Raw genomic sequence first — 21599 nt, 5'->3', positions numbered from 1 at the left:
AGCTGGACCTTCTTTGGCATCCGAGCATCTCAGAGGTTAGGATGCTGACGGGGAGCAAATCCCCCACGGTCTCCATTACAAGAGACCCCTGGACACTGACATTAGGTGAAGTGAATGAGTTTTCAAGCTGAGGTTGTCTGGGAAATCTCAGTGGCAATTGATGGTCAACAAAATTTATATGTCTTACATGTATTTAGTAGTTTCTGTTAGTCTATTTCTTAATGTGATTTATGTAAATACACTGGTCCTGTGTGGTCCAGCTCTTCTGAGACAGGGTGAGGTGCATCAGGTGAGAGTCAGTGCAGTGAACTATCCACATCAATTTATTCACATGTGTATCAACTACAATGCTACCTGTTTTAATGTGGTACGTTGATACACTCAGACTCCCTTTGTTGCTATGGTAACCACTCTGTTAATTTATCCTTCCTGCTAAATGGAGTTTAATTAGCATTCAATTTCAGTCTTTCTGCTGACCAAGGGACTTCAGTCTGGGGATTTGATAGCCAGCTCTTCCTTTACTTACTAGCATTTTTCCCTCCTGAATCTTTTTTTAATGGTGTGAACAGTCATTTGTTGTGCTGTGTCAATGGCTAACCTTCACTAGTATATATCTAAAAGTACAGTATGATACAGCATTTCTTTATGAATTTTGTTAAATAACAAGAGTAACATGAAGATACATTTTCAGTGTAAAAGAAATAAACAATTTATATGAACGTGGAATAAATCAGGACTCTCCCCCTCCCTCCACTCACCTCCTAAGTACTTTGGAGAGTCCCCGAGTCTGTTTCTACGCATTTCATATAAACAGAGAGACAGATACAGCACCCCTCTCTTTCTCGCTCTCTCCTGCTCTCTCTCTGTCTCTGAATCTTTTTTATGTTTAAAAATAAAACACGACTCATTTATTTTGCCCAAGAGTTTCTCCTGAACATTTCTTGCTTACCCATTGATCAGTATTTTTCCTTGGCAGGTGGTGACTCAGAAGCTGATTGAAAATCCATGTCAAATGACATTGATCATTTAACGGAAGAACGTGTCTTTAATGTACAAGATTTCCTCCACTGGAGGCTAAAACATCTCCTTGAATGAGTCCATAAAAACTTCAAAATAATAAAATGGAAACACATCAATTACTTTCACTAATAAGTGACGATATAATTCTGTGGGTTGGACACAGTGAACGGATTGCTTTGGAATCAATGTCGCATTGAAACACGACAGTGTTTCGTGATCCAGACGTGAGGCGTTGTTTCAGTCCCCAGTTTTATCTCAGATAGCCAGGAGCTACAGACAGCATTTCATTTTTAGCAGAAATGTTACCCTCCTCCCCCAAATTATGAGAGAATGGAAAGATTTTCTGAAGGTGGATTAGCGGCCGCCCAGGTGAGGCTCAAGGACTGACCTGCTACGTGCACACCAGCAGCATCAAGAGCCGTCAGACGTGGCAATCCTGAGCCTGCGATTCAAAATCCCAACCCAGGCCATGGGTAGAATGACTACCTTTAAGGGCTACATAGGTTAAATGAGGACTCCCATATTCTGAAGTGACTTGCCTTCCTGGATTCAAAGCACTTTTCGTCTCTGTGCTATGCAGCTTTGCATATTTTAATACCATTCTCATAGCTATTAAGGATGTCATGTTATTACAACCATGAAAGAAAATATGCCTCCTAAAATAGATTTTTAAAATTTCTTTACATTTTAATCAACGTTTTAACCACTCCAAAGTGGTCAGCTCTGTTCCCTTCAATCCCGAGAAGAGAACAGCCTGTGATGTTGGTAAACAAATACCTTTTGCCGTCATTGAGCAGCAAGTAGTACCATGATCCACTGGGCTGATTACTTTCTTAGACGGGCCCGGTGCACACGTGAGATCGGAGCCAGTGGCCGTCTTTGGGCCGATGCGTGTCTGACCTTGAGTATGGGTGACTACGTTCCTTTTAGGAAGCAGTGATCGCAGTGGCCAGTTTGAACGCGTGTCAGTTGTAGCAGTGCTTCATGGCCTCTGGGAAGTGAGGAGAATTTCACCGGGTGTTTCAGCTCCTGTGGGGGACGTTTGGCACCTGAGGCTGTGAGGCATCTTGAACAGCCCTCCTCTGTCTCAGGTGTCCCGGGTGCAACCTGCAGGTGTGGACGCACCTTGGAGGGGCAGGGGAGAAGCCCCTGGCACCTGGCCAGCCCCCCAGATGCCGCATGGACGGTGGCAGGAGCACCTTTCAGAGGACCCCCCGCGATGGGGCCATGTGAAGCTGGGAGCCTGGCTCTGGCTCTCGGAGATATTTCCACCATCTTACACCTTTTGAAGAGTTACTTTGCTGCTTAAACTATCTATATCTGGCTCTCTTGTTGGTAAATAAGAACAAAGAAAAATTTTTCTTTTTAGATTAAACTGTTAACAAGCATTTATAGAGCAGCTTCTGCACAGAACATTGTAGCATATTTTGCAGATTGTGGTCTGAGGCACCAGCATCAGATGAACTGGGGAAGCTTTAACGGGCATGTTTCTCAGGGTTCTCAGAACTCTAGTCCTTGAACAAGAGGCCAGGTGATTCCTGTATAAACTAAGAATGCCATGGAAGAGAGTAAGCTATTGTTCTCATCAACCATGAATTCAGATTCAGTCAGGAGGAGCCTGTCCACACCCACATGCACATCTGTATGACATCTGCATCTGTTCATATGCACCTCTCTATACACACACACACACACACACACACACACACACACACACAGTCTATTTTAAAGCTCCCCCAATTCATTTGATGCTGGTGGTTTCCAGACCACATTTTGCAAAACACGCGCTAATGCTCTGTGTAGCAGCTACTCTGTAGATACACGTTGACTGTGCTCTTCTTTGCTCTGGGTTGTGAACAAGAGAGCAGAACCTCTGCAGGTGACCTTCCAGGGCCAGCACCGCGGCTGCTGACACTGGTGGGTGTGTCCTGTGTGCCAGGGGCTGCCTGACCTGGAAGCACACATTCGTTCATTCCACAAACACCTGTGCCCTTTATGGGTCAAGCACTGCGGCAGGTGTGGCAACGCAGCAGAGAGCAAGTCCGTGGAACTCACTTCCAGTGGGAGGGGAACGTGATCAGCAGACAAGTGTGTCGGATGATGAAACAGAGCCGACGGGGAAGGAGGGGTAGGGAGGGGTGCGTGCGGCTGGAAGCAGGGTCAGGGCTCCCGTCTCGCTTCACGAGGTCAGTGTCACGAGGGCCCCCACTTACCGACTCAGAAACCCAGCCCTGGAGCCTTGATGAAGCCCCCTCCCCGGCCTCATTAAGGGGTAAGCAGCAGAATCGGCATTCAATCCTGTGAGTCTAACAAGAAACTGAGCATTTAAACATATTGCATAAAAACGACATGAGAGGACTTCCTGGGTGGCGCAGTGGGTAAGAATCCACCTGCCAATGCAGGGGACACGGGTTCGATCCCTGCCCCAGGAAGGTACCACATGCCGTGGAGCGACTAAGCCCGTGCGCCACAACTGTTGAGCCTGTGCTCGAGAGCCCGTGCGCCACAACTATTGAGCCCGTGTGCCGCAACGACGGAAGCCCACGCGTCTAGAGCCCGTGCTCTGCCACAAGAAAGGCCACCGCCATGAGACGCCTATGCACCACAACGAAGAGTAGCCCCCGCTCGCCGCAACTAGAGAAAGCCCATGTGCAGCAAGGAAGACCCAACACAGACAATTAATAAATAAATAAATGTATTAAAAAAGAAAAACAGAAAAACCCGACATGAGATGAATTTCTCAAGGAAGAGCGTGGAGGTGACACAATAAATTGTGCTGCTTGTCTTCACAGCTGCATCTTAGGAAGAGCCCGGTTTCTATACCGAGCAGGTTTCCCCGGGAGCCCACCGCTGGCTGTGGGCATCAATGCCTCTCAGGCGCTGTTTGGACTCACGGGAGGGGCCGCCTCACTCTTGTGGCCAGAGGACAACACAGACCCTTTGTGTGTGTAAAATATCTGGCATTCCGTTCAGATGGAGGAAGGGACTGGGTGAGGGCTGGGCACCGCAGACGCCAGGCTCGGTTCAGTCTCAGCGCTTGGCCCCCCGCTGGCTGTTTAGCGTGTGTTCATCTCAGGAGAGGTTGAAAGTGACATTTACTGCAGTTCAAATATGCGTGACGGTCCTCCACTTAAGTGAGTCCAAAGAAAACAGATCACAAAGCAGAGCCAGAGGCCGGAGCAGGAGGAGGACAGACGTGTTTTGTTCTCCTGCCCCCCCCCCTCCGCCCCAGCTCCTCGGTCACCAGGTCCAGGTGACGCGCCTCGGGCTGTTATTTCACGGGTCTGTAACCGGAGTCGAATCTGTTTCTCTCTGGAAATCTCTTCAAACAACCGCTGTCCAGGAAGGGTGTCCAAAGACATGGTTGCTCTCTGGGGAGGACAAGCTGTACACAGTCACAGCTCTCACGGTGTGTTTCTGTTCCCCAAGTTGGAAGCGCACTGGGGGCTTGCCTGCAGCCCAAGCCGGGCCCCGCCTGGAGCAGGCCCCCCGCGGCTGCGGGCCGGCCCCGGGCCGCCCTGGCTCTCCCACGGGCCTGGCCGCCCCTCCCGGCCCCGGACACCTGAGGCTGCGACCCGCCTTGGCCGCTTACCTGAGTTGTGCCTGAGACGTTGCTTTGGTTTCCGTTTTTAGCGTTTATTCCTAAGTGCGTTTGTTTAACGTTTTTTTGATTTTTTCTCTTGGGCTTTATGAAAAGAACGTCTTTGAATTGAAAACAGGAGAAAGAAGGAAAATGATTATTTTTTGCACATAAAACTGAGGTCACCTGATGCCTTCAAACGTGAACCTTATAAGTTTCTGCATTCAGTAGCTACTGAAAGTGGGGTCCACACGTGGCAGAATGCGGTGGCCAGTTGCCGCTGCAGTTCTACTTCCTGAGGAGGTAAAGACCTGGCTTCCTTAGGTGAGTCTCATCCTTCTGGGACGTGGGGTGTGGGTCAGGCCCTTACAGCACCTGTTGTTCATCCGTCCTTTAGCTCATCAGTGCACAGGGATCACTAAGTTCCCAACAGCTGGGGCTGCGGGTGAACGTATGAGATCAGAAAAGCCTCCAGCTCTCCTAGATCATAAGCCTGTTAAGAGCAAGAATGTATCTGTTTTGTTTCCTATAGACTACTCCACATTTAGCTGAATATTTGAAACCTAGTAGACATTCCATAAATGTTTCTGAATGATTAGGGATCAGTGCAACAGAATAGAGAGCCCAGAATTAAACCCACACACCTACACTTAACTAATCTCTGACAAAGGATATACAATATACCATGGGAAAAAAGTCTCTTCAGCAAGTAGCGCTGGGAAAGCTGGACAGTATGTGTGAATCAATGAAGTTAGAACGCACCCTCCCACCACACACAAAACTAAACTCCAAGTGGCTTAAAGACTTAAATATAAGACACGACACCATAAAACTCCTAGAAGAGAACAGAGGCAAAACATTCCCTGACATAAATCGTACCAATGTTTTCTTAGGTCAGTCTCCCAAGGCAGTAGAAATAAAAAAGAAAATAAACAAATGGGAGCTAATTGAAATTACAAGCTTTTGTACAGCAAGAGAAACCATAAAACGAAAAGACAACCTACAGACTGGGAGAAAATATCTGCAAATGATGTGACTGACAAGGGCTTAATTTCCAAAATGTACAAACAGGTAATGCAACCCAATATCAAAAAAACAACCCAATCGAAAAGTGGGCAGAAGACCTGAATAGACATTTCTCCAAAGAAGACGTACAGATGGCCAACAGGCACATGAAAAGATGCTCAACATCACTAATCATCAGAGAAATGCGAATCAAAACTACAATGAGGTATCACCTCACACTGGTTAGAATGGCTATCATTTAAAAACCTACTAATAAATGCTGGAGAGGGTGTGGAGAAAAGGGAACCCTCCCACACTGCTGGTGGGAATGGTGCAGCCACTATGGAAAACAGTATGGAGGTTCCTCAAAAAACTAAAAATAAGGGAGTTCCCTGGTGGCCTAGTGGTTAGGATTCTGGGCTTTCACTACCATGGCCCAGGTCCAATCCCCAGTCAAGGAACTGAGATCCCTCAAGCTGCATGGCATGGCCAAAAAATAAAAATAAAAAACCCCCCTAAAAATAGAGTTGTCATTTGATCCAGCAATCCTACTCCTGGGCATGTATCTGGACAAAACTATAATTCGAAAAGATACATGCACCCATATGTTCACAGCAGCACTATTTACAATAGCCAAGAAGTGGAAACAAGCTAAGTGTCCACTGACAGAGGGATGGATAAAGAAGATGTGGTACACAGATACAATGGAATATGACTCAGCCATAGAAAAGAATGAACTAGTGCCATTTGCAGCAACACGGATGGACCTAGAGATGCTCACACTAAGTGAAGTCAGTCAGACAGAGACCAACACCACGTGATGTCAGCTCTGTGGGGAATCTAAAATAGGACAGAAATGAACTTATCTACAAAACAGAGGCAGACTCACAGACATAGAGGACAGAGTTGTGGTTGCCAAGGGGGAGGGAGGATGGGGGGAGGGACGGACTGGGAGTCTGGGGATATCAGATGCCAATTATTATATACAGAACGGATAAACAGCAAGGCCCTACTGTGCAGCACAGGGAACTAGATTCAATATCCTGTGATTGACCATAATGGAAAAGAATATGAAAAAGAATGTGTACATATATGTATAACCGAATCACTTTGCTGTACAGCAAAAATTGACACAACATTGTAAATCAACTGTACTTCAAAAAAATAAATTTTTAAAAACAGAAAAAATGTTTCTGAATGATTGAATCAATGCCTTTACTGAGTTTAATGACCAAGAATGGAAATTGTTAGGCTTTTAATTCTTTCCAAATCAAAACCACTTGCATAGGTGATATTGAAAACATTCTCCTAAAATAAATAGCTATTTAAATAGGTTTATAACTGTACTACAAGGCCACAGTGATCAACACAGGATGGTACTGGCACAAAAATAGAAAGGAAGATCAATGGAACAGGACAGAGAACTCAGAGGTAAACCCAAGCACATATGGGCACCTTATCTTTGACAAAGGAGGCACGAATATACAATTGAAAAAGGACAGCCTCTTCAATAAGTGGTGCTGGGAAAATTGGACAGCTACAGGTAAAACAATGAAATTAGAACACTTCCTAACACCATACACAAAAATAAACTCTACATGGATTAAAGACCTACATGTAAGGCCAGACACTATAAAACTCCTAGAGGAAAACATAGGCAGAACACTCTACGACATACATCAAAGCAAGATCCTTTTTGACCCACCTCCTAGAATCATGGAAATAAAATCAAGAATAAACAAATGGGATCTAATGAAACTTAAAAGCTTTTGCACAGCGAACGAAACCATAAACAAGACAAGAAGGCAACCCTCAGAATGGGAGAAAATACTTGCCAATGAAGCAACGGACAAAGGATTAATCTCCAAAATATACAAGCAGCTCATGCAGCTTAATACCAAAAAAGCAAATAACCCAATCCACAAATGGGCGGAAGACCTAAATAGACATTTCTCCAAAGAAGACATACAGATGGCCAACAAACACATGAAAAGATGCTCAACATCACTCATGATTAGAGAAACGCAAGTCAAAGCCACAATGAGGTATCACCTCACACCGGTCAGAATAGCCATCATCAAAAAATCTAGAAACAACAAATGTTGGAGAGGGTGTGGAGAAAAGGGAACTCTCCTGCACTGTTGGTGGGAATGTAAGTTGGTACAGCCACTATGGAAAACAGTTTGGCGGTTCCTTAAAAAACTAAAAATAGAACTACCATATGACCCAGCAATCCCACTACTGGGCATATACCCAGAGAAAACCATAATCCCAAAAGAAACATGTACCATAATGTTTACTGCAGCACTATTTACAATAGCCAGGACATGGAAGCAACCTAAATGCCCATCAACAGGTGAATGGATAAAGAAGATGTGGCATGTATATACAATGGAATATTACTCAGGCATAACAAGGAATAAAATTATTTGTAGTGAGGTGGATAGACCTAGAGTCTGTCATACAGAGTGAAGTAAGTCAGAAAGAGAAAAACAAATACTGTATGCTAACTCATATACACGGAATCAAAAAAAAAAATTGTACTGATGAACCCAGTGACAGGACAAGAATAAGGATGTAGATGCAGAGAATGGACTGGAGGACACGGGGTTGGGGGGGGCGGGGGGTGAAGGGGAAGCTGAGACAAAGTGAGAGAGTAGCATAGACATATATACACGACCAACTGTAAAATAGATAGCCAGTGGGAAGTTGCTGTATAACAAAGGGAGATCAACTCAATGATGGGTGATGCCTTAGAGGGCCGGGACGGGGAGGGTGGGGGGGATTTGTGGGAGGGAGGGGATGTGGGGACATGTGTATAAATACAGCTGATTCACTTTGGTGTACCTCGTAAGCTGGTACAAGAATGTAAAGCAATTATATTCCATTAAAGAGCTTAAAAAATAGGTTTATAACGGTTACCACAGAAAAAATATTCAAAAAGGCAGTTAATTAAAATAGCAGTTAATATTCCAAGAGGAAGCATCTCTTTGATTGGGACTACCAAAGTGTTTACCGAAGCGGTCCTATATATCCCCAATGTTTGTATTATATATTTTTATATCATGTATTATATATGCCACACAATGTTCCCTGCATCAATACTGAATAAATGCCCAACATCTAAATCATGGCATAAGCTGTCATGTCATCGTGTGGCGTTCCCATGGATTTTTGACTCATGGAAGGGCTGGTCCTCCGGGGTGATTCCTTCCACCATCCACCCTGGTCCAAGAGCATGGCGGGAAACGTAAATCTGCCCCGGCTGTGGGGGCCCAGGCGCTCCCAAACCCCCCATCACGGTCAGCCTGGCTGAAGCGATGGAGAACCTGTGCTTTCGGTCCCAGAGCCGAGTGGGGAGGAGGCTGGTGGGGTGCGGGTCCAGGCCGCAGCGGGAGGGTTAGGGCCAGGCGCGTGCGCGGCGCAGGGCTCCGGGCCCAGGGCAACGCATCCGCATTGGGAGCCCGGACTTCGGCCTCTGTGCCCTAAAGCGAGGAAAAAGAAGAGGCAATTAGAAGATCTCAGAACCATTCACACTCTGCAAAATAAGGGGTCTAGTTTCATGACTCACCATTCATCCAAGGAAATGGTAACTTCCACTTTTCAACTAAATCCCTTTCTGTTGTGTAGTCAGAGCTGTCAACCCACACGAGAGGCAAGTTGGAGGCTTGCGTTTAATTCACACGTTGACTGCGATGGCATAAAAATCGGAGCCTGTTGCGACTGCCCCGCGAGGGGCAGGGATTCTGTACCGTGATCTGTGATGGGGGAGCCCGACGTGTCCGTCCGCCGGCAGGTCCTTGAGTCTCCTTGCTGCCTGGCCCGGGGCCCCGAGGCGGGCGTGGGAGGTGGACAAGGGAGCGGTCAGGCGGGCAGCGGCCGTGGTGGCCCCGGGGCCCCCGGTGTCTCAACTGCTGAGCAAAGGCTCTGACTGCAGAGGTCACCCCCGCCAGGCTCCCCGCCCCAGCGTCTCAGCACCTGCTCTGCGCGGCCCCACCGCGCGCGCTTTTAACGAAGGGCTTCGTCGTCTGAGTCAGAGATGGCGGCAGATGGCACCAGACCAGCACCGAAGCCCGCGGTGGTTTCTGGAGAACTCGTCTCTGTCATTTTGGCAAAAAGTTAATCCTGTCTTCGCAAAAAAAATTTTTGGCTTCTTATTCTCTAAGATGCAGATTTCTTATTGCCTTGTGACTTACCAGCTTTGTTGTATAAGAGATAAACCTTCAAGTTTAGTCATGCATAAATATGAAAGCTAAGTCATGGTTGTAGTAGTGATAATAGGAAGAAAGGTAGATTAAGAGACCTAAATTTTTTTATTGTTCTCACAATAGAACAATAACCAGATGCCCGTAGAACATGGCGTCAGCCAAATAAAGGAGCCCATTTCAAGGAGCAGAAATAATAAAATACTGACCTCCACCCGACCCACCTTCTAAAAAAACAGCCCGTTTCAGTACAACACCAGGACTGGCTTACTCACGTTACGGGCCCGAGTGTAAACCATCCGGAGCGCACGTGGCCCGGCGGGAAGGAGGGCCGTGCGCCTGGCACCTTATATGTCCTTGTTTAATGCCGGGCAAGCGTCCTGCTCCTGATGCGAGACATCTGCCGGGCGTGTCAGGCGTGCGGAGCCGGGCGCCGAGGGCCAGCTCCTTTCACTGGCACCAAAGTGTAAGGATATGGCCCTCGGCCACTCCAATTCAAAATTCAAAGAGAAATTTGAGTTTTTCATCAAGAAGATATTCTTGGCTTCCACTCATCTCACTTGTTCATTTCTTTCTTCCCCGGGCACCAAATAAAGGCAAAATTCCAGCACCCGCTCCGCGTGGCCCGCCACTGGCCACTCTTGGCATCTGGCCAAATTACTTATGCACCACCGGTACTAGAATTTTTCATCTCCCCCATGGTGGCTTAGCAAGTGACAGAAAAAGCAGGGAGATATAAACAGCCTGCACTGTGTCTGCAGGGAGGTTGGAGAGGGGCCAGCCCCTGCCCCCACCCGACACAGCACTGCTTGACTCGACCTCCCGTAATTCAGGCTCTTCAGCCTCACTCCGCTTTTGGACACAGGCAATCAGTACAGCATATGCTAATGATGAAAGGGTGATTAAATGTGGGATTTTGTTTTAGATGGAACCGGGGTTGTCCGCCAAGGGCACGGAGCTGTGGGGCTGACTTCTAAAGGCAGGCACCATCTCCATCTTCATTGTCCTCACCGCAGAGAAGAGCGCCTTTGCACCCTGGGAAGTGGAATCCGGGAGGCGGTCCCGACTCCTGCTGCTGGGGGACAGGTACGGAGGATGCACAGGTGTGGGTGGCTTTCCCCTCTTCCACTTGCAATTACTTAAAATCAGAGCAGAAAATGGTCTTTCTGTGTCCCGCCTCCCTGTGCACGCCTGCTTACCTGGGGGCCTGGAGGGTCTGCCCGTGTCTTCAGGGTGAGCACGCCCTCCGACGTCACTGGGTGGAGTGACTGCCCTTCTGCTCACCCCGGATGCTTTTTGAGGTGAGTTTCGCGGGGGGTTGTGCCTTGGCCTCGGGACCTACACGTGGCTACCAGCCCGGCCCGCAGGGTGCCTGCAGATCCCTTCTGCCTGTTCACAGGCTCCAACTAGTGGGACTATTTTCAGACACACCTTTCTCAGAAGTGAATCTGGTGTGACACCTGCATGTTTGAAATGTCAGAATCTGCCAGCTTGCCCTCTTTCCTTCCCATGTGGTTCGAGCAGGACTTCATGAACACAAACTTTTAGGAAGAGGCAGTTGAGCTGAGATCCAGTCACCGCAGACATCACACCCATGGCTGTCTCGAGCGATGATGTCCTTCTGCTACACGGGTCAATCAGGAAGCACCACTCACCACCGAGAAGAGTCAGAGCAGGACTGAAGCCAGAGGCAGAGACGCGTCTGAAGAGCAAATGCTTCAGAGGCGTTTTCTTCACTCCGCTGAGGAAACATGTGGAACGTTGACGTGAGCTCTGAGCCCCTGCGACGCAGCCTGACCTGCTCACCTCTGCTCTGGGCAGGTGCACCCCAGAGGCTCAGCCTCTAGAGCCCAAGCCCCCGCACACCTGGGGTGACTGTGGCTGGAGCTTTAGGTGGAGGATACCACGGGTTGTAGAACGCACACTTTTGGTAGAACATTTTCTTATATTTTATATACAGTAATTAAACAGATAAGGTAAAAGATGTTTTGTAAAAGTTTCTTGAAATTCAAGCAATCCATGCACATCCTCACACGGTTCACAAGGGAGAGCACCTCCCTTCAAGTGTGGACCCCAACCCACTTTAGTGGGTGCACGTGGCAGAGTCCTAGCTCAGCCGCTGCCAAATATCACTGGCAGGTCTCTGTCCTCCACACGCCTGGAAATGCGCGTGCGTGTCTGGACCCAGGGAAGAGCAGCTGTGATGTGCTGGGTCACTTCTCACGCATCCCTGAGGTGTCTGGTCAGCCACTGAGGGGCTCCGGGTCCAGGTCGCAGGTGTGGCGTGGACGTCCCCGGGGGGCAGAGGAGGAGCGGGCAGCAGTCAGGCTGTGTGACCTCAGGCGGCTGTTACGTTTTCCTTTTTTGTCTGCGTCGGGTCTTCACGGCTGCAAGTGGCTTTCTCTAGCTGCGGTGAGAGGGGGCTGTGCTTCGTTGTGGGGCGCGGGCTTCTCGTGGCGCTGGCTTCTCTTGTTGTGGAGCACAGGCTCTAGGCGTGTGGGCTTCCGTCGTTGCAGCACATGGGCTCAGTCGTTGTGGCACACGGGCTTAGCTGCTCCGTGGCATGCGGGATCTTCCTGGCCCAGGGATGGAACCTGTGTCCCCTGCATTGGCAGGTGGATTCTTAACCACTGCGCCACCAGGGAAGCCCCCTCGGGCAGGCTTAAGTTCCTCTTCTGGGAGTCAGGGATAACACCCCATCACGTGGGCTGCTGTGTGGACCCAGGTCTGGTGTGCGGAGGACGATCAGGGGTGATTTTTCCTCTTTTCCAACAGAACTTGCAGGGTGATCCTCTCAGCCAGGCTACGAACTGTCATAAAAGAAATTTTAAGGTATATTGAGCATCTAAAATACCATTTGTTTTTAGTTACTTAAATGGATTTATGTTGGATCTGAAATGATAAGATTAGTATAAAGGCTGCCCTATTAGAAGGGGCGGTGTTTTATCCTCCAGCTGCTGCGGGGGGGCAGCGGAGAGCCTTTGGTGCAGTGGGGGGGGGTCACTGTGACCCTGACCACGACCCGCGGGCCTGTGGGGAGAAGTCACCGTTGGAGGTTCGGCTGCTCAGCAAACCACCTCGGAGGCTGACCGGGTCCACAGGGTGCAGGTCCCGACTGGGCTCGTGAAGGGAGAGGAGTTCCCAATCCGAAGTGATTTCCAGGCCCCACGAAGCAAGGAGAAAGAACCCATGCTGCTGTTTTGGGGAGACCGGGGGTGGGGGGCGCGCGGGGGCTGCAGAGGGAGGGGCCGCCGCCGAGCCTTGCGGAGGGTCGCCAGCCCCGCGCGGGCCGTGCGGCCGGGAGGCACTGGCTGGGCACGTTTTCGCGAGGGAACCCACCTCTCCCCTGAGCTGGGCACGGGCACCCGTCAGCCCCCGGCCGCCACCCAGCGCTGGGCGCCGCGCCCTCGGACGCCTCTTCCCCGCTCACAGCGCCGCCGAGACGCCCCGCTGGCTTCCCGGGCGTGCGGGTCAGCGCGCTCCGGTTCTTTTCAGCAGCGTGTCCTCGGGGCCCCGCAGGAAGCACCCGTGAGACGGCCTCCCGAGGAGCCTCTGTGCTGCTCTCAGCCCTGAGGCTGCGCTGAGCCGCCGGGTGAAGCGCAGCCAGGCCTCCTCCTCCCTCGGGCTGCCCTGGGCCCAGGCGACAGCCTCCGGGAACGCAAGCCCTCAGAGCTGCAGGCAGACCTGAAATTCTTCCAGTCTGTTCCTTTAGAACCAGGGGTTCTTGAGTCACAGGGATGAGGGGAGTTTGTGTTGGGGGCCGGTGCTCTGTGGGTGGCACTTTACTGGGACAGGAAGTGGGAGCTGGGTTAAAAAGCCAGTTTATTTCAGAAATATGTGGAGTTTGATGTGAAGGATAAAGTGTTTTTGTTTCTATCCTCTGCACTTCCCATGCCTCCCATTTGTCTATTACATCAACTGTTTTCCCCTAAATCTTAAAAGGAACCGGAGGACGAGTAGGGTGTTCAGAGAAGGGAGCAGAAGAGACCAGAAAACAGGGTAAAGCGACGGCCTGTCCTAGAGGAGGGCACGCTCTGTAGAAGCTGTTTGACTTTCTTTGTCCCTGGTGCTGGCTGGCTGACCGTGGGGTCTCCTGTTCTCCAAGACTTTGGCAGCTTGGCCCCTTGTTCCTGGTACAAGGCTGCAAATGGTATCAACTGACTCTGCGTCTAAGGGAGGCGCTGACCACCTGTGGGCCGTCTATGCAGGCCTCCCGGCCTCCCAGGGCTACGTTAATAAGTAGAACCCACAACGGTAAACATGAAAACCGACCTCTGGTTGCCAACTCTGGCTTAGTGCCTTATGCCTCACGGCTATCACGGGTAGACGGATGGAGGCAGGGCCCTTGCAGAGCCAGGCGGGCTGGGAAAAATTCCTCCCAAGCTGCCGTCAGCGCCTCCTCTTCTGTTTGGCAATACGCAATCAAGCCTCCAGATGTTCCAAGTTTCATGGTTTGTGGATCCAGGACCTAGAAGCCAGAAATCTTGTTTCCCACAGCCTTGGGCTGCCCCCTGCTGAACCTGGAACTCTCACTGTGTCAGGTCCAAGACAACAGTTCTGTGGCTCAAAAGAGGTGTGATGGTGGCTTGACGTACCCACCTCTGCCATGTCTACCCCGAAGTTGTCTTAGGAGGTCCTGTGAACACGCTGTTGAACCGGTAAGTTTTGAACTCTTATGACTAAAAAGGCAAACCATATCTGTTTGTTTTTGTTCAATTTTCCAAGTTTTATATAGAGTTCCCATAAATAAAACATTGTGCTTTGAGAATGTGAGGGCATGAAAACAAATGTAGTTTAGCCAACAGCAGTACCTAATATTCTAGTCTCCTGGGTTGTTTCTTACGAATCCTGAATTTTATATTAGAAAATGATTCTCAGGTTCCAAAATGTTACTAAACCGAAATTTTCATTTCTTTTTTATTTGTACATAAAGTGTTAAAAAGACTTGTGTGCAAAGTCTCAGTCCGTGTGGTCACGGGTAAGAGCACGGGAGCTCCGTCAAGTATTGGTAACATGTGCGCACAGCTCAGTGCCCTCTCACAGGTCCTGCGCTCTTGTTTTGATTTAGCTGTTTGATGAAAGTGAGTCTGAAAGTTAACATTTTTCATCAATGACATATTGATGACGGTGTGTCCGTGAGATGTATATACAAGCTCGTTATATTCAGAATATTCGTGAGTTAATGACCAATGATGTTTTTAATGGGTCCCATCCTTTCCCTGGGGCATTTCATTCTCTGCTAGAGCAACCTCAGGATAACCATATATAAAAACACAGCTGACCCTTGAACTGCCTGGAGGTCCACTTACGCTTGGATATTTCTCAACAGTAAACACTACAGGACTACACAGTCCATGGTTGGTCGAACCCTCGGATGTGGAGGAACCATGATATGGAGGCCAACTATAAATTATACTCAAATTAACCCCCTTGTTGTTCAAGGGTCAACTGTGTAGATTTTCCATGTGTTTTGATTTTTAGCACCATTAAGTTTTCACAGAGACGTTAGAGTCCCTACCTATATACTGACTCGATAAGAGCATTCAAAAATGGGCACGGGTGAGATTGTTTGGCTGCCCAAAGAAAGTACTCTCACCGAGGGAATACGGAAGATCTGTTTTTGAAAGAAGGGGAAAAGGTCAAGAATGGGTAAATGTATTAAAGAAAAAAGTAAGCCTCCCAAAGATTAAAATACAAGTTTAGCTGGGTAATTTGGGATCATCTAAGAAAACATGTCATCACTCGAAGATGGGCAGAGATCTCAAAAATTGAAGAAATACTCAAATGAAATCGTCTGCTGAATGAAATTTAGCAAAAGTGTTTTTGTTTGTGTGGGTTTTTTTTGTTTGTTTTCAGCCAGAAGTGGACTTAACAGATTTTTTATAGCTATATAACATGGGGAAAGTGTCAGGCAAAGAAACCTTTGGACTAACTCAGAGATGGGACAGTTATGGGGAAGTGTAGTTAGGAGAGTCAATGAATTAAACAGCAGTCAGTGAGGTAGTGTATTGGCTAGTTTTTGGCTGTGTAATCAAAACAATAGCTGTTTATTTAGCTCACAGTTCTGTGGGTTAGTTGATGTTCTTATGGCTTGAGGTAGATTACCTGATCTCTGAAGGGCTCTGCCATTCACCTGTGGACAGCTGGCAGGGGCTAGCTGATTTTCAGCTGAGATTCTTAAGTTCTCCTCCATCTGCTTTTTCATTTTTCAGGGTAGCTTAGCCTCATTAAGCATGACAGTCTTGCAATTTTGTTAAATGTAAGTGGGTCAAATATTTCAATTAAAATACAGAGATTATCTACATAGACTAATTGGAAAATAAGATATATGCTGCTTACAAGAGACTACAAATATAAAAAATAGGTTGAAAGTAAAATGATGGAAAAAGATATATATGCAGTCAGTATAAAGAAGGCTGCCAAAGTGCTTTCTTTTTATATGAAAACTGAGAATGAAAGGAAGATAGACAAATCCAAAATCATAGCTGAAGATTTTTAACACCCCTTTCTTGGTAATTAATAGAATTGCTGGACAAAAAAATAAGACTATGAAAATGTTAAATAATTATCAACTACCTTGAGCTATTTTACGTTTATAGAACACTCCACACAACAACCACGTACGTTCCATGTGAGGCTGGACCACGCCCAGGCCGACCGCGTGCCGGGCGGTAACGTGTCAGCAGCTTTCGAGAGCCTGAAGCCTTACAGTCCCTGTTCTCTGCTGAAGACAGAATCAGATGAAAGAGCAACTACAAAAAACCTAGAAAACCTAGGAAAGCCCCCAGGTACTTGGAATTTAAACAGCACACTTCTAAATAACTCATTGATAAGGGATGAAAACAATAGAAAAATTAGAAAATATTTGAACTTTATGAAAATAAATACAGTAAAAACAGCATTTAGAGGGAAATTTCCAGTTTTAATGCCGATATTAGAAAAGACAAATTGTTTAAACTTGTTCTAGGTACCCACATAAGAAACTAGAAAAAGTAATGTAAATTCAGTTGGTAAATTGAAACCAAATATATAGATGAACTGAAATAAGTAAAACAGAGAAAGGCAAACAATAAAGACAAAAATATTGTAAGTTGGTCCTTTGAAAAGAATAGTAAATTGATAATACTCTAGTGAGATGAATGAAAACATAAATTATGAGAGATAAAAGAGGGGATATCACTGCAATTTCTACATAATTTAGAAAGATTATAAGAGAATATTATAAACAGTTATTCCAATAAACTTGATAACTTAGATGAAATGAACAAAGTCTTTGACAGAGGTAGCTTACCAAAATTGACACAAAAATAAATTGAAAATCTGAATAGCAATGTATCTAATAAAAATTTTGAATGTTTGTATTCGTTTATCAAAAAATCTTAACGCAAAGGTAATGCGCCCAGATGGAAAATTCTGGAATGATGGAAGAAATGGTGGCAATTTATACAAACTCTTACAGAAAGTAGGGGGAGGAGGGATGCACCCAACCCGTGTGTGTGTGGTCGTATGAGTCCACACCACCCTGACGCCAAAACACGACACAGACATAAATACATGTATGTATGTACATATGGACATACATACATATGCACACACAAGTATCCCTCGTGAACACAGCAAAAAAATATTCAACAAAATATTGGAAATAAAAAGGTGATATAACATTACCAAGTGGGATATATCCCAGGAATGCAAGATGGATTTAACACTTGAAAAACCATTAATTTGCCAATATATTAGCAAAGTAAAGGGGAAAAATTATATCATTTCAAGAAATGCACAAAAATATTTGACAAAATTAAACACTCTTGAAGACAGCAAATGCAAACAAAGAATAAAAAGGAATTGCCTCAAACTGGTAAAATCTGTGAGGACCCTGCAGGTCACCAAATGGTGAGATGCTGAAGGCTCCTCCCCCCCCGATCAGGAGCAAGATGAGGATGGTGTTTCTGACCACCTCAGTTCAGCTCTGCCCAGGAGTACCTGGCCAGTGCATTCAAAGCAAGGAAGAGAGATAAAAAGGCACACGAACTGGACAAGAAAAAATAAAACTTTTAAATTTACATGTTGCACAACTGTTTATGCAGAAAATTCTAAGGAATTTACAAATAACTACTAGAAATAAGTGAATTTAGCAAGGCCATAAGACACAAAATAAATATAAAAATTAATTGTATTGTTATGTACTAGCATAGATCAAGGAAAAATAAAATGAAACTTTATTTATAACAGAATCAAAAAAGAATATAACATATTCAAAGAGCGTATTTCATAAAAAAGGGCAAGAATTGTGCAGTAAAATTAAAGACCTAAGTAAATGGAGAGAAGCACCACTTTCACCAATGTAGAGGCTCTTGTTAAGAATTCGAATACCTACAAATTAATCCAACACAACTTCAATCAAAATACCACCGGGATTTTCATTGTTTTTCTAAAAATCTGTGAGTTAATTGTAACATTTATATACAGACGTTAAGGACGTGGAAGAGCCCACACACTTCTGATAAGAAAGAATAAGGAGGGGGCACGTCCTTCCTCATTCCGAGACTTGCTCCAAAGACAGGGTGGTGCTGGCGCGCACGCACAAAGGCAGCTTCGCCAGTGAAACAAGCCGTGCAGAAGTGGACACCTGTGGAGACCGCAAACAGTTCTGAAGAAACTAAATGGAGAAAAAGGGGTTTTTTAAATGGTGCTGGGACAACAGAACACACATGTGGAAAAACAGCATCTATCCCTGCCTCTCACACACACACATAAACACATTATGCGTCACACGTCGGATACAAGCTAAAACATGAAGCTTCCAGAAGACGTGCTGGAGACAGGATGTAAGAGGCACTGAGCTGTAAAGAACAAGCTGGAAAATCAAACAGCATCAAAATTTAAAATACCCTTGAAACATATGAAGAAAACACAAAGGCAAGTCACAGATTGGCAGAAAATACTCAGAGTACATATATCTGACAAAGGACTTGTAAACAGAGTATAGAGACAACTCCAGCCAATCAGTGAAAAGCAGATAACGAAACAAAAATGATTCAATGACATACAGACGTCCCACCAAAGAAGATGTGCAAATGGCCAATAAAAACACAAAACGATGCTCAAAAATAAGATTTCAGGGAGTGTAAATTAATGTCACAGTGTGATAACATTTTGATAAAACAAAAAACCCAACCCAGCGTGTAGGGGGTTGAGAAGCAGCTTAAACTCACCTGAGCTGAGGCGGAAGCTCAACCACTTTGCAGAAGTTAGGCGGCTCCGGACGAGGTAAAGATGCACCTGCCATGCGGCTCAGTGATACCACTCTGGTGTCCACCCCAGACGCAGGAAGAAGTCTGTCCACAGAGCCTTGTTCAGGGATGTCCGCACTGGCTTTGCTGTGAACAATCCAAATCCCCATCAACAGGAAACAGATTTTAAAAGTCGATACAAGCACACAACGGGTGCTACTCGGCAAGGAGGAGGCGGGGACTGCTGACGTGCACACGGCCCGGCCAGCGCAGCGACGGCCAGCTGACGGGGACGCAGGCTCAGGACAGCGCAGAGCGCCTGACGCCCTCACGCGGTTTAAGAACCAGCAATCGCGTCCACGGAAGCCGGGACTGTGGTAGCCGGGACTGTGGTAGCCGCTGCGGGCTGGTGTACCCTCCCGGCGGGAGCAGCATGGAGATTCGTGGAGTGACAGAGCCCTTCTTGCATCCTGGCTGGTGTGGTGGCCTCCAGAGATACCCAGGCCCTAATCCCTGGACCTGTGGATGTGATTTTATATGGAAGAGGGACTTTGCAGATGCGATTAAGATAAAGACCTTGCGATGGGGAGACGGTCCTGGCTTCTCCGAGAGGAGAGAGGCACAGGAGGTGTGAAGACAGCAAAGAAGGATGTGACCAGGGAGGCAGGGGGAGAAAAGGGGGTGGACACAGGGTCCTGAGGACAACCTCCAGGAACCGAACAAGGCGGGGATCCAGGTTCTGCCCTAGAGCTTCAGAGGGAGTGGCCCTGCTGGCACCCTGACCTCTGTGCAGCGAAGCCCACCGTGGACTTGGGGCCCCAGACCGTAAGAGCGTAGACGTGTTGGTGTACCCCCCTTTCGTGGTCATTTGTCCTGGAGCAAAAGTAGTACAGCTGATATGCTGGTTTTATGACTGTATATATTGATTAAAATATCAAAATGTACCCTTTTGTTAAACTGTGGTGACAATAAAAAGGTCAGTGGTTGCCAGGGGTGCGAGGCACGGAGGGCTGAGTCGGTAGCACACAGAGGCTGTCTGGGGCAGTGAAGATGCTCTGTGTATCACTCTAACGGTGGACACACGTCATTATACATCTGTCCAAACCACAGAACACACACCCCCAAGTCTGAACCCTGATGTAAACAATGGACTCTGGGTGGGGATGGTGTGTCAGTGTTGGTAAAAAACACCCCCCCGGGAGGAATGCTGTGCACACTTGGTGAGGAGGGTGTGTGAGAAACTATACTTCCCTCCCAATTCTGTTGGGAACCTAAAAATAAAGTCTTTGAAAAAAATGTACCCTTAAGATCTGTACATTTGACTGCATGAAAAGTTTGCCTCATTTTTTAAAAAAACCTTCAAAAACAACAAGAACAAAAAAGAAAAACATGTATTCTACCCTTAGACACACACACACACACACACACACACACAATGGGAGTCCACGAGCCCTGACGCGCTCTTCGGGAGGAGAGTCACGCGCGGAGTTTCTGGGGGCGTCTGAGTGTCCACGGTCCTGGGTCTGTCGAGTGTCAGCGCCTCTAGGTCACAGCCGCGGGGTCCGGCCGCCGCTGCCCCCACGCTGGGCCTGACGCGGGCCGAGCCCTCCTCGGGGCCGCGCCCGGCCTGCTGCCCGCCCGCTGCCCGCCCGGCCGCCGCCCCGCGCGCCCCGGGCCCCCCGGGCCCACCCTGCGAAGGGGCAGCGGAAGCGGAGCGTTGTCCAGGGCGAGGCTGCAGGCCGGGCCCGGGGGGAGAGAGGCCGCGGCCCGAGTGGGCGCCCCGAGGGCTGCCGGCGGGAGAGCCTGGCGAGCCGCGGGCACCGCCGGGGCCGCCCTCGCGGACACACGCGCCGCAGGTGGACGCGGAGGAGCGCGCTGCGCCTGCGCGGCTGGGGCGGGGCCGGGCGGCCCGGGGGAGGTCCCGGCGCCCCTCCCGGGTCACGTGGGCCGCACGCCTCGTGCCGGGGCCCCTTTCTCTCTCCTTCACAGTGTTCGGGACGTGTCCTTGTCTGCATTTCCAAAGGTAAGAAAGAAAAGCTTTAAACTAGACTCTGAACAGGGAAAACCAGAGAGGACCATAAAAGGTTAAAAATAACTCTGAACATGTTTAAAAATATAATTGCTTCGGGTACACAGCCTGCAGCGCTCAGCTGGCTCTGCTAACTGCCAGCTCTCGTGCACGCGAGGCTGACGGCGCTCTGCGCACCCGGACTCCCCACCGCGGCCGGCCCGCTCACCGCCAGCCCCGCCGGGATGACCGCCAGGGCGCACGCGGGCTTTGCCGCCTGCTCCGTGCTTCTGGCGTGAGCCCTGCGGGATGTTCTCTCTGACCGCGGTTCCAAAACCCCTCACGTCTTTGTGTGCATGTTGGGTTTCATACAACATGAGGCATTTTCTGATTTTTTTTCCTTGGGAGCAGACTGGGCATCTGAATCGTCCACGTCGGCAGCAGCTCCCTGCAGGTGCTGGTGCGGGTGCGCGGGGGAGGCTGCCCGGCGGGTCCTGGAGGACGTGCGAAAGCAGGAGAAGCGCCTTCTCCCCTCCCTGGAGGTGCCC

The 21599-nt window shown here is 48.2% G+C and overlaps 1 protein-coding gene across 1 annotated transcript in view; it reads right to left on the bottom strand.

The window, feature by feature from the left end:
* The window catches only part of SH3YL1 (SH3 and SYLF domain containing 1), a 118334-nt gene extending 97483 nt beyond the window's left edge, over positions 1–20851 (bottom strand). The window contains exon 1 of the mRNA XM_057743717.1: positions 20848–20851. Within this exon, the coding sequence (XP_057599700.1) occupies position 20848 (1 nt within the window). The 5' untranslated portion in view covers positions 20849–20851. The remainder of the gene's footprint in view (positions 1–20847) is intronic.
* Between the last annotated feature and the right edge of the window lie 748 nt (positions 20852–21599).

The sequence above is a fragment of the Hippopotamus amphibius genome, chromosome 7 (genome assembly GCF_030028045.1).
Source record: "Hippopotamus amphibius kiboko isolate mHipAmp2 chromosome 7, mHipAmp2.hap2, whole genome shotgun sequence".
Taxonomy (NCBI): Eukaryota; Metazoa; Chordata; class Mammalia; order Artiodactyla; family Hippopotamidae; genus Hippopotamus; species Hippopotamus amphibius.
This window is presented reverse-complemented; position numbering and strand designations above follow the sequence as displayed.